The sequence below is a fragment of the Penicillium hordei genome, assembly GCF_028827395.1.
Source record: "Penicillium hordei strain IBT 12815 chromosome Unknown utg000002l_segment0_segment0, whole genome shotgun sequence".
Lineage (NCBI taxonomy): Eukaryota > Fungi > Ascomycota > Eurotiomycetes > Eurotiales > Aspergillaceae > Penicillium > Penicillium hordei.
This window is the reverse complement of record NW_026623143.1, coordinates 3634588-3646574: the sequence shown is the minus strand read 5'-3', so window position 1 is coordinate 3646574 and position 11987 is coordinate 3634588. Positions and strand designations below refer to the sequence as shown.

Genomic DNA, 11987 nt, shown 5'->3' with positions numbered 1-11987 from the left:
TTGACAAGAAGTGACCTGACATGCTAAGTTTTGGTGCAGCTAACACAATAGTTACTGCAGCATCCTTAAAGCACCCAAAATGCTAGTGTCTCTAGAACCAGAAGCCCGAAGGGAGTGTATAAATTGTGATGGAATAGGTTGGGAGAGAAGAACTTCTGTCCCGTGTGGTGGGGCTTCCACTACTACATGTGAGAATTCGTGTGTTGACTACAGTGGTAGTGGCCAGTATTATGTGCCTAACATGAACGAGCGGAGAAGATTACCTGAGTGTGGAGGCTCAGGAAGGATTGGTGAATAGTCAAGATGTATTGGCCATCACACTACAAGCGAGAGGGATAGTATTTGTATCTCATGCTGGTGCTCGAGAGGACGAATTGCATAGTCTAACAAACACCACTGCCTATTAATCAGGGTTTTGGCTGATTTGCATCTATCGCCTTTTGATGGGTCTGTAGATAGCCTAGTTTGTAAGAACTCCAGAAATGACAGGTTCGTCCCTAGACCAACAGATTTATATGGAAGTGCTGCCCATGACCCTGCCTTGTCTATGAGAATTTGTTTATAGCTGGCTCCCCGAAATACTTTCGAAGCGGCAATAAAAGCTGTTATAGCCTTTTTTGGCCCCGGTTCCCAGGACTGGTTGTCGTGATGGGTGCGGGTGATGGATTTAGCTACATGAACGTGGGTTTTAGCTGGAGAGGTCTACATCCTGCGATTTCGAGAACCTTCCATATCTGTCTCGTTGGAATGTTTACCCAAGACGATTCAAGTAGAATATTAATTCAGTTGCAATCCCCATTCTCGTCCATCGTGTCGTCCTTCCGGTCATTCTTCCCATCCTTCCTGTCCTCCCCAAAACCATCGGGCCCACTAGAGGACCATTCATGAACAGTATCCAGACATTTGACTTTGAATCCCACACACTCTAAGCAAATGTTGAAATTGTTGCAGCCTTCACATCGGTGATATGAAGTATTAATCAGCATCGGCCGAGTGCACACATCGCAAATCCGCCCCAGATCCAAATTGACCAAAGACCATAGCTTATCATCACCAGCTTGAGGGATTCGAGCACCAAAGCTTTCTGTGTAGCACCGCTGGTGTATCAAACCAAGAATCCGACCGCGCCCAATTCCTATCGCCCACCAGATCAAGTCTCGACCATGTCCATCCAGGTTTGACTGCCCCCCTGCTAGCGTGATCAACTGTTCGATGGCCTCTTCAAAACCGTTTCTCGCAGCGGCTAATAGTCGCATCACACTATATCGATCCTTTGCATTTGCATGAAGACGCAGAAGAAGAAGTTTCACCATCTTGCTGGGGCCTTGTGCGACAACATAGAAGATTGGCGTGCAGCCTTTTTCAACCCGAATGTCAATCCTGAGCTTTTTAGAATAAAGGAAATTGTTGATGACTTCCAGTTGACCATGTGGTGACACATAGTGTAAGAGCGTTCTGTCATCGAAATTCCCGTTCTCGGTGGCCGCGCCCTTCTCTAGCAGCAGATTAACAACGTCCAGATTCCCAGAAACTGAAGCTATATGTAGCGGAGTCCCCATATGCGCGTCCACGATTTCGGTATCCGCTCCTTTGTCAAGCAAGAGATTAACAACGTCCAATGAGTTACCATATAATGCAAAATGTAAAGGCGTGACACCACCTTCCGCCACGCTGTTGATAGCCGCGCCCCTGTCTAGCAGCAGATTAACAACGTCCAGATTCCCAGAAACTGAAGCTATATGTAGAGGAGTCCCCATATACACGTCCACGCTTTCAATATCCGCTCCTTTGTCAAGCAAGAGATTAACAACGTCCAATGAGTTAACATATGATGCAAAATGTAGAGGCGTGAGACCACTTTTGGTCACGCTAGTAATGTTTGCTCCATTCTCGAGCAACATATTGGTGATGTCCAGTGAACCGTTCGATGCAGCCACATGTAGGGGTTTCTCGCCGTTCTTGTCCGCACCTTCAATTATTGCTCCCTCCTCGAGTAGCAGAGTAATGACATCCAAAAAGCCTTTCTCAGCAGCAACGGTCAGCGGTTTCAAGCCATATCTATTCGCAATTTCAAGGTCTGCTCCCTTTTCAATGAGACTTTTGACAACTTCAATGTGACCATTGTAGGAAGCGCGAAGGAGGGCCGTCTCCCCATCCTTACTCTGGGCGTTAATATCTGCCGCTCTATCAATAAGAAGCAGAAGAATGTTTAAAAACCCCCTGTGTGAGGTGATATGTACCGCGGTCCATTCTTTATGGTTCGCATGGTGAACATCTGCACCTTTTTCAAGCAATAGGCGCACAATATCAGTATGACCACTTTCGCAAGCAGCATAAAGAGGTGTTTCTCCGAAATGATCAGGGGTATCAATGTCTGCTCCTTTCTGAATAAGGAGCTGAACAATGTCTAGAAATCCTGCCGTAGACGCGTCCTTTACTGGCGTCCATCCGGATTGGCTTTGATGGTGGACATCTGCACCCTTATCAAGCAATAGGCGCACAACCTCAATATGACCTCTGTAACAAGCGCTAGAGAGAGGCGTCTCACCAGACTCATTCTGGACTTCGATATCTGCCCCTCTCTCATTAAGAAGCTGAACAATGTCCAAAAATCCTCCCCTAGACGCGTTATTTACTGGCGTCCATCCGGATTGGCTTTGATGGTGGATATCTGCACCCTTATCAAGCAATAGGCGCACAACCTCAATATGACCTCTGTAGCAAGCGCTAGAGAGAGGCGTCTCATCGGACTCATTCGGGACATTAATATCTGCCCCTCTCTCAACAAGGAGGAGAGCAATGTCTGAAAATCCTTCATCACAGGCGGTATTTACTGGCGTCCACCCAAATTGGTTGCGATGATGAACATCTGCACCTTTGTCAAGCAATAGGCGCACAACCTCAATGTGACCATTTTCGCACGCAATATAGAGAGGTGTTTCTCTAAAGGTATCAGAGGCACCAACATCTGCTCCTTTCTGAATAAGGAGCTGGACGATGTCTAGAAACCCACCTTTGGAAGCAGCAAACAGAGGTATCCATTCCTCACGTGTGGCCATCAGTTCAGGTTCCCATTGAAGGAGCATTTGGGCTACCTGATAATGACCGTTTAAACAGGCACAATAAAGTGGCGTTTTCGATCCATCAGATCCATTGTGAATTTTGGCGCCCTTCTCAAGAAGTAGCTTTACTAATTCGACATGCCCACTGCACGCGGCAGTGTGAAGAGGAGTGTGCCCATTATCACCGGCTATTTCAAAGTCCGCGTTATTTTCTAAGAGTTTCTTGACAGCATCTAGGTGTCCTCTTTCACAGGCTGCTGATAAAGGGGTCCGTCCAAAGCTTCCTTGCTCATCAATGGAGCACTTTTCGCTTTGTAGGAGGAGGTCCATAGTATCAGGCAGACCAAGCCATGTTGCGTAGTATAAAGGGCTCATGGAGATGGTTTGGGCGGTTTGTCTGTCTTTACATTTCGACAAGTCTGGATCGTCTCCGCTCTTTGAAGATCCTACATTTTGTTCGTCGTCAGAAGTTGATGGGACTGGGTCTTCCTCGCTGTCGAAACACCTTATATTTTGTGACACATCATTCAAGTCGAACCATTCTTTCCACGAGGACCAGTTTGGATTTTCGATATCAAAAAGCTGATTCACACATTTAACCAGCTCCGGGTCATGTATATTTCCGAAAGAGGCGTGCTGATACCATGAAGTGGCGGCATAGTCCCGAAAAGAGCGGAGGACCTGAGCCCTTCCCTCCTCGGAGGTCTCTTGCCAAACTTCTTCGCAGTCCACGTAGCAAAGACACATCTTGGCAGCCAAAGTGTTCTCCATACCTTCTGTTGAAAATTTCAAGCTCGAGTTGAGCTGTAGTAGTCTCCCTTGCACTGGGAGGTTGCATAGCAAGTATTCCTTGACAGTGAAATGCGCCAAATGTACCGTTCTCGACCCGGGTTCACATTCTGCCTCTGGACTTCTGATATCAATCAATGACCCACACAGTGCCATAATTTCCGTTTGGATATAATTCTCGTTGATTCTGCCTGGGACCCCTTCAAATCTGACCTCATCACAGTTTGCGTTGATCAATAAGGCCCCAGCCATCTCACATACCGAAAGCGGCCGAAGGGCAAATGCGGCCCATCGTAGTAAAGCGATAGTTCGTTCTCGATTGTCCTCCGAGAGATGCGAGATTCCCATCCATTCTCGGTCGTAGGTCTTGTCAAGACCAGGAGGAGTGGAATTGATCGCCTTTTCGAGTTGTTTTGGACTTTTCCAGTCGCGCAGCTGACTTTCCTGCATCTGGACCCAGAGGAACTGTCCGTTACAACATTCAGCCAGTTTCTGAGAAATGTCCTCCTTTGTTGCCTCTGTCATTATTGATAACTTTTTGTTCACTATGGAACGAGAAAATATATCAAGATCGGGTCGGACGTCCTCGGGTGTGACACTGTGCTGGATGACAATAGCATCATTGGCACTGGACTCGTTGACAAGACAAGCCCGGATTTCTGGCTCATCACGACTGACAACCAAAAGTCGAGTAGATGTACCAGCGATTGCTTGTTTCAATGCCTCCAGAAAGTCAACGATCGAAGCACCATGGTTGGAGCCATAGTCCTGTTCAACCCATCTACATTCATCGAGGCCGTCCAGAACAAATGTGCACCGGGGTATCTTTATGACAAGCTCACGTAGGAGCTTTAATGTATCACCACGCGTTGCTCTCTGTCCTTGTTGCGTTGCAAATCTCTCGCGGGCTAAAGAAAAGACGACAGGGTGATGTAACAATTGCGATAGCCATGACCTAACTGCGATAAATGGGTCCCTTCTGCTTTCAAAGTCGGATGAAAAGAAAAAATGAGCAACGGGGTCCTTCGAAGTGGAAGAAACGTGGTCAATAACTCTCGCACATATGACTGACTTCCCAAACCCCGCATGACCATTGATCCAGAGGATCTTGGCACATCCAGTTGGGAAGTCTGGCGAGGTCCAGTCGAGGAACCATGACTGGCCCAAAACCCACTCGCAAGTGCCTTCGATTTTCCTCTCGGAAAATATCTCGTACAGCTCGTTCGAAGAGCTAGAGCCGAAAAGCCATGCATGTAGATCTCGCCTATATTCATCTAAAATTATCAAGCATGAGATAAAGAAAATCAACGGAATATGGGATGGGACAACCTTCCATCTGAGTCTCCATGCGCTTTACCAGATTTTCGAGCTCAGTTCGCCATACATCTGCCTCCGACACTCTGTCTGGGAAAAAAAAAAAGTTGATAAGCTTTCAAAACATTTAAGAGAGTGGTAAATGACCATTTACCACCAGTGGGTCTTCTTCCCATGTGTTCCTTTGAATCCTCGATTGGTATCAGGTTATGAAGACTTTCCACCAATTTGGAAAAATGATCAACTTGGGCGACTCGCTTAGCTTTGGTTCTGAAAACCCATCCAAGTTTCTGACGTTTTGATTCGCGAGGAGCATGCCGATGGAATAGTTGGTCTTTGGCAGGGTTCTCGTCTTTTCCCATCATCGGTGTTAAAAACGCTTTATCCTCATCATGGCAAACAACATTGATTGCCAAGAGGAGCTCTTTAACTGTCGACTCAATCTTTGGGTCATCAAGAAGGGTGTTGTGTACATATGAGAGCTCGTCATCTTCCAGGCCCACGGCCACACCCCATTTTGCGAGTCGAAGCTTTTGGGCTTTAAATTGAGCGACAAGAGAACGAAACTCGGAATCGTAGTCTTTCCACGAATCGAATCTTTCAACGGCTTCCAAGCAAGTACTAAATAGACCTGCAAGTCCTATAATTCCGACAGCAAAGCTGACGGGCTCCATGGAGGATATACCTAGGTATGGGTTATACTTTCAATGTTGTGATAGAAAGGTCCTTGGATCTGCTCGGGTAGCTGTGGGGCTGACCCCAGGAGGGGCAACCTTGGGACAACGTACTTAGCCCCGGACTAGTGGCTCTTTATATAAGCAAGGCTGACAGCAGATAACTATCAAATACTTCAAGAGTTCAAAATATAACTGCTAGAATGGCTACAGAGTCGTAGAGTGGAAATGAGATGGCGAGGTACAGAACACATCTCATCTGTATTTTATCACAACCAGAACATCCAGCAAAACACGCCTGACTCTTCCTCCTGTAAAAAGTAGCTTCTCTTTTGCTTCGCTATTATCTTCTCCCGTATACACCGATCATTCTCTGTTATGATCCGCTACACTGTCCCCCTTGTGCATCAACTGGAGCTTGACGTAGATCATTGGTAAAACAAGAGAGGAATAAATGGGGAGGGAATAGGTAGTATCACTCGTTGATTGCGTAATAGGGCCTTTTTCTACGATAAAGGTAGGCACATCGTTATGATTGGGAGCTGCTCGAGGGGTCCCGGACGATAGGCCGTGCATGGCTGCCTGTGAACTCTATTCATTCCACGAGCTATTAGCAGGATACCATGTGCGATATGCAGATTTTGTTGTCTATTTCATAAGGGCTGAAGGAAGAAGAAAACAGATGTCATCATAAATTTTGTGGTTTAGCCAAGCGGCCATGAAAAGACATACACCGGTCTTAGAACCAGCTATGAGGACGAATCGCCGTATTTAATGTACAATGCTTCGACACAGGCCGTAGGAGGCGGCATTAAAAGCGAGGGCGGAAAGTAGAAACAAAACGGGAGCCTCGGTGCTATGTTGTTTGGGAATAATGACATCAACCGAACGCCTGAGAAGAGAGACTTGATGTGAAGATGTTGTTATGAAGACAGTGGTAGAAGGGAGGATATGTTGATGGCGATCGAAGGAGGATATGGACCGAGGAGAGAATTCAAGCGAGGGCCTTCTGTTCCGACGGAGGAAGGGGAGGAAGCTAATAATTTCCAGTTAGCAATCACGTCTAATTGAATACGGATCAATTTGGAGGTGATAAATTCAACATACCTCAAGCTTTGTGTTATCGGCCATCATGCGTTGGAATCCAATACCGACACCCTCGATGACAGCGAGGAAGACGGCACACATAATGGCAGAGTTTCGGGCGGCCTTATAACCACCACGGATAGCGAGGGAGCCACCAGTAAAGAAACCAGCAATGATAGCATTATAGGGATCTTCCTTCTTGCGAATACCCTTAATTGAACAGTCGTAAATACTGAAGAGACCTCCCCAGCAGCCAAAGTTACCACCGAGAACGGGGGCGCGTGCTTTGATTGCTGTGAGCGCACCTATCCGGCGCTCGCCGTACGGACTGTTGCGGAATCCCTTAACACCGTGCCAAACAGCACCGCCAATAGCACCCATGGCGAAGGCACCGCCGAAGTCGCTCAGGGCAACCCAGGGACAGGGATCGCGCGTATGATCCATGATGTGTGAATGAGGTGGATGGGCGGAAAGTCGGGAAGAAAAGGCGGATCACCGGGACGGGATCAGTTGTGAAAGGCGCGAGGGTCGTAAAGCTCGAGGATTTAGAAATGGCAATAAACCCAGCGGTGACACGAGATAAGGTGGAGGATCAATGGGTTAAGAAATTCTAGATGGGGTACACGTGACCTTGAAAAAATGTCCCCTGAAAACTTTGCAAGGTTTGCATACAATTGGTGCCTCAGGTATGAATTACAGTGTCGGATACCAGATTTCACTTGCGGTTATCTTTATAAAATCGCTCTCACAATCAAGCACTGAAAGGGTTCACCCTTCTGCCAACCAACCTTCATACTTCGCAATCGCAAGCCCGGACATAAGAATCAAAGCACGATTATCCTCGGTCTGAATTTCAGCCATCTTCGGCCCCACCCCATCAAAGAAGATAACGCCATCACGATTCATCACGGCAACAGGACTTCCAGCTATACCGGGGCCGGCCAATGAATTGGATTCTCTGACTCGACAGACTCGAGCATCTTGATTTACAGCAAATGGTAGGTCTGCCGGGAGGTCCGTCGAAGGTGCCCAGCTATTCTGGAACTCCCAAATCAACTTTTTCAACGGCACATCTTGATCTCGGTGATCATCTGCACGCTTGAATTGATAATGTTCGCTATCGAATTCGATCCAGTGCCAGCGCTCGCCGTTTGGCAAGAGCACGTATCCCCGGTGGCAGTTGCACACTTTGCAACCATACCAAGGAGGGGCGTCAACATCAACACCGGCTACTAAGCCTTCTGTACTGAATAAAATAGCATCTGTGTCCTTTGTTTTTAAAGCCTCCATGTCATCTTCGTATGCTGTCACAAGGAAGTCGGTCTTGTTTCTGAGCTTAATAGGGTCGGGCCCTAGCTGTGTAAGAGAGGTACCGAAAAGTCCTGGACGCCAGATGTTGAAGATTGGCCATACAGAGCCCTTGTCCCAATTGGCACATTGATTGATCTGTAAGGATAGCCGCGGCGCCAAGGAGACAAATGATAGACAAAAATTGGTATTGACAATCGAAGGGCGGTCTGGTCGCGATATGCCATAGTACTCAACGCATCTAGGCTCCGACGGGGCTGAAGAATGACCTGGGTCGGCTCTAGAATCATATTTAGATTAGCTTGTCCTTATGGACTGGGCAGTGATGTAGGGTAGCTTTACCTTGGGATCATCTGCTCACTAACAGCGTTAGACATCGTTTCTAGAAGTTGAGGGTGTTGACAGGGCGCGTAAAAATGACCGATACACCAGAAGTTCACAGGGAATCGGCAAACACTTATAACAGGACCTTTTCAGGGCTGAAAGTCGCAAAGAACAGATAACCCTCACGGAGCCGCAGGGTATGATGCGTGGGGGCCAGATTAATGGGACGGGGCCGAATCTTTTTCCCCTAGGTACCAGTCAGTGTTTTTAGTTTGAGACCCAATAAAGGTTCAGGTTTTGTAGCCATTTTGAACCTTTCAAGGGCTGGATGATCAAGTCCTAACAAAGTCTGCTATTTTAAGCGATGCAGTTCTAGTGCGTGATTTAATAGGAGTTTGTATAGAACTTCCAGTCCCTTATCTGAGTTGTTTGGATGAAATGTGCTATGCAGTTTTGTATTCGTGGTGCCTTTCGGCCAGACCCAACAGTCCACATCCAATGATATATCACTGTAGCCTGGCTGAGCGGTCTGTGTTGTGTGGGCAGTGCACAGACCGAAAGGAGTTCTTACCCGGCTCTAACCCTTATTCCCACCTTTATTTTATGTCTTGTATCAACGGTTCTACTATATTATTCATCCTTACCCCTATAGCTAACGCTTCTGAGGTCTGCTTGGACGCCGACTGTAACCTATAACATCAATGCCTATGGCACATAGGCAATGGATCCTCGCAAATCAGAGGCTGATTGGGGTCAGGCCTTGGCCCGGTAGAAAGTGATGCTCTACATCCGGGATGTCTATGAATTTGGCCATACCATCACCTACTAGCACGCAAATCGGGAAAAGAACAGGTCTATAATACCTCATAGGCCACATCAGTTTCCAAGCTAAAATGAATTTGAATAAATTCCTAACAAAATTTAATACAAAGTTCTAGATAATGAAAAAGAATAACGATACAGCTCATGGAAACCAAGATGACATCCCAGACAGCCTTCAAACAGCAGCCTCAGACTTAGGGGGCCATTTGACACGCTTCTGGGCACGGACATACAAATTGTTCGGGCGGATAAGCTGGAACATCGGATCGTATTCAATGGGCCCGTCACCCTCGCGAACAAATTTGTAGTTGTAGATCAGCTTTGGGAGGAAGACCTTGATCTCCTGAAGCGCAAAGTTGAAGCCGATGCACATACGTGCACCGGCACCGAATGGTACGTAGGAGGCCTTGTGCCTATTCTTCACCTCCGGCGTGTCCCAACGGTCAGGGTTGAACTTGTAGGGGTTATCCCAGATATCAGGATTGTTGTGAATGTGGTGAATAGCAGGGATAATAACTGAGTCCTTAGGAAGTTTATAACCCCCAGGAAGAACAAGGTCGGTCTTTGCAGTACGTCCAGGTTGGAAGGATGGGTTGTGCTTGCGTTGCATCTCCTTAATATACTTGTCTTGGAAAAGCAGACGCTCAGTGAAATCGGCAGTGATCTCGGTTTCGTCGTTGAAATCATTGTCAATCAGCTCCTGGAGAAGTCTCTCCTGCATTCCCGGGTACGTAACCAGGCCGTAGATAAGCCACGAAAGCAGAGAGCTTGTTGTGGTGAAGCCAGCGGCAGTAGCAACGACAAGAGCCCAGACGAGACTTTCTTTTGGCAGTTTCTCGCCCTTACTATCAGTGGCACGAATAGCGTAGTCTATATTACAGTATTGTTAGTTATTAATAATAAGTAAAAGAGAAATATAAAAATACTCACCAACCATGTTTGATGCTTTCAATGCGGCATCTTGTAGAGGAAGATCATCTTCACCACCTCTAGCAGCATTCTGGATAGACTCCTCAACCATACCCTCAATGCGGCTCTTAATATCCTTTAGGCGCTTAGGATCACCAAAGGGCAGACTGCTATACCAATCACCCTTAGAAGTGACCTTCTTATTCAAAGAGAGCATCTCAGCAATCAAATGAACCATATCGTGGACAGGTGCGTCAGACGAAGTAAAGTGCTCGAAGTCCAAGCCAAGAGTGAGTTTGCCGACAGCCTGAGAACCGAGTTTCAACATGTATTGGTAGACATTCCAGGCTTCACCTTCTTCATCCAGCTTATCGAAGACTTTGCAGGCATCTTCGACGGTCTTTTGCATAGTAGGTGCGTAGTGGCGAACTGCCTTAGGACCTAGTGCCGGGGGTAGGAATTTGTGAGCCACTCTCCATTCAGGAGAATCGGTATCACCTAGGAAGATGCCTGCAGAGGCGTTTTTCAGAGCATAAAGGGGATGGGCTTTATTGATCTCCTTAGTGAAAAAGTCGGATTCAGCGAAGGCAATAGCTGCGATGTCCGGGTTATTGGTGTGGTAGGTCACGCGACCCAAGCTATTTGTCTGCATGACGGCACCGAATCGCTCAAAAAGACGTTGATGATTGCCAAGGTGATCAGGGTAGATCTCGAAGAAGTTTCCTACGATAGGCAACCCTTTGGGGCCGTCGGGATCGCGGACAGCGTGGCCATCAATAGTGATAGCCACTAATCCTTGAGCAGAAATGATGTCTTGAACTTCGGGGAGGTCGACATGTTCAAACTGGAATGCAATTCCTACTTCCGTGTTAGAGAGTGTGTAATTGGAAGTGGTGTAATGCTAAATTCCGCCTCCCGTTGCTTACCATTTGGCTCGACGATAGCGAAGTATGCAGCAACCAAGTGCTTGAGTCCATCGAGGTCAGTGCTCGACTCGATCTCGACTTCTATTGCGGATGTGACTGGATTGCCGAGCAGGTAAAACCTTTGTGAAGGCATGACAGTTTGGTGTTCGTGGAATCAACTTTAAATGTTTGACTTGTATTGGTATAACCTTGCGCAGTTTCTGCGCGGTTTCTGTTTTATATATACGCCTTAATGATGGGAAGAATTCCTTCCTACAAGTTCACTCACTGGTTAGATCCGAGTGCCGAATATTCGGGATGCCGTTGCACCCGCCAATCGGCTTGAGGGAATTTACCTCGGTCCTCGCCTCGTCTAAATTTTGTATATCTTGGCTTTTTGAAAATGTGTCGTGGGATGACTACTGAAGAATGTATCTATATGAGAACGACTGTGCAGCATTCTATCGGCAACAAGTGGACGAGGGGAGAGAAGGAGAGAGGGGGAAAGAGCTACGGATGTACATATGTAGCACATGTAACTTCCGCACACAATATCTATCCCATGTTCTTTTAAGATAATCAGGAAAAATTGAAAAATTTGCTTGGTTTTTGGTTAATTTGTTAGAACAGTGAAATATAATTCATTATGAAACATTCAATAACGGTCTATTACATGCCTAGTCCTAAATGGGTTTGCGTTACTCTTACCTCGCTACTCGGTAAGGATTCTTATTGGTCGCCCTGCGCGTCATTGTTTCTTTACTTCAGCTCTCATAGTTCTTCTATCCGGGCCG

At 46.9% G+C, this 11987-nt stretch overlaps 4 protein-coding genes across 4 annotated transcripts; all 4 read right to left on the bottom strand.

Annotated features, from left to right (window-relative positions):
* Positions 1-782: 782 nt before the first annotated feature.
* Positions 783-5839, bottom strand: N7537_004698 (uncharacterized protein; the record flags this gene model as incomplete). The annotated part of the gene is made up of 2 exons (XM_056895755.1): positions 783-5125; positions 5320-5839. The coding sequence occupies 2 exons, from the start codon at positions 5837-5839 to the stop codon at positions 783-785; spliced, it is 4863 nt and encodes a 1620-aa protein (XP_056755503.1).
* Positions 5840-6603: 764 nt separating this feature from the next.
* On the bottom strand, positions 6604-7451 carry N7537_004697 (uncharacterized protein). The gene is made up of 2 exons (XM_056895754.1): positions 6947-7451; positions 6604-6875 (listed from the first exon to the last, which is right to left on the bottom strand). The coding sequence occupies exons 1-2, from the start codon at positions 7367-7369 to the stop codon at positions 6834-6836; spliced, it is 465 nt and encodes a 154-aa protein (XP_056755502.1). The 5' UTR covers positions 7370-7451; the 3' UTR covers positions 6604-6833.
* A 242-nt stretch (positions 7452-7693) lies between these two features.
* Positions 7694-8610, bottom strand: N7537_004696 (uncharacterized protein; the record flags this gene model as incomplete). Its single annotated transcript, XM_056895753.1, has 2 exons — positions 7694-8513; positions 8576-8610. 2 exons carry the CDS (start codon positions 8608-8610, stop codon positions 7694-7696), a joined length of 855 nt encoding a protein of 284 aa, XP_056755501.1.
* A 944-nt stretch (positions 8611-9554) lies between these two features.
* Positions 9555-11347, bottom strand: N7537_004695 (cytochrome P450; the record flags this gene model as incomplete). Its single annotated transcript, XM_056895752.1, has 3 exons — positions 9555-10249; positions 10310-11146; positions 11215-11347. 3 exons carry the CDS (start codon positions 11345-11347, stop codon positions 9555-9557), a joined length of 1665 nt encoding a protein of 554 aa, XP_056755500.1.
* Positions 11348-11987: the final 640 nt, after the last annotated feature.

Bases quoted from the DNA above. Each gene is read 5' to 3' on its own strand.
- N7537_004697 (XM_056895754.1), bottom strand. From the start codon at position 7,369: ATGGATCATACGCGCGATCCCTGTCCCTGGGTTGCCCTGAGCGACTTC. The intron at 6,876-6,946 runs GTATGTTGAATT...GGAAATTATTAG, and splicing joins CCGATAACACAAAGCTTGAG to CTTCCTCCCCTTCCTCCGTC.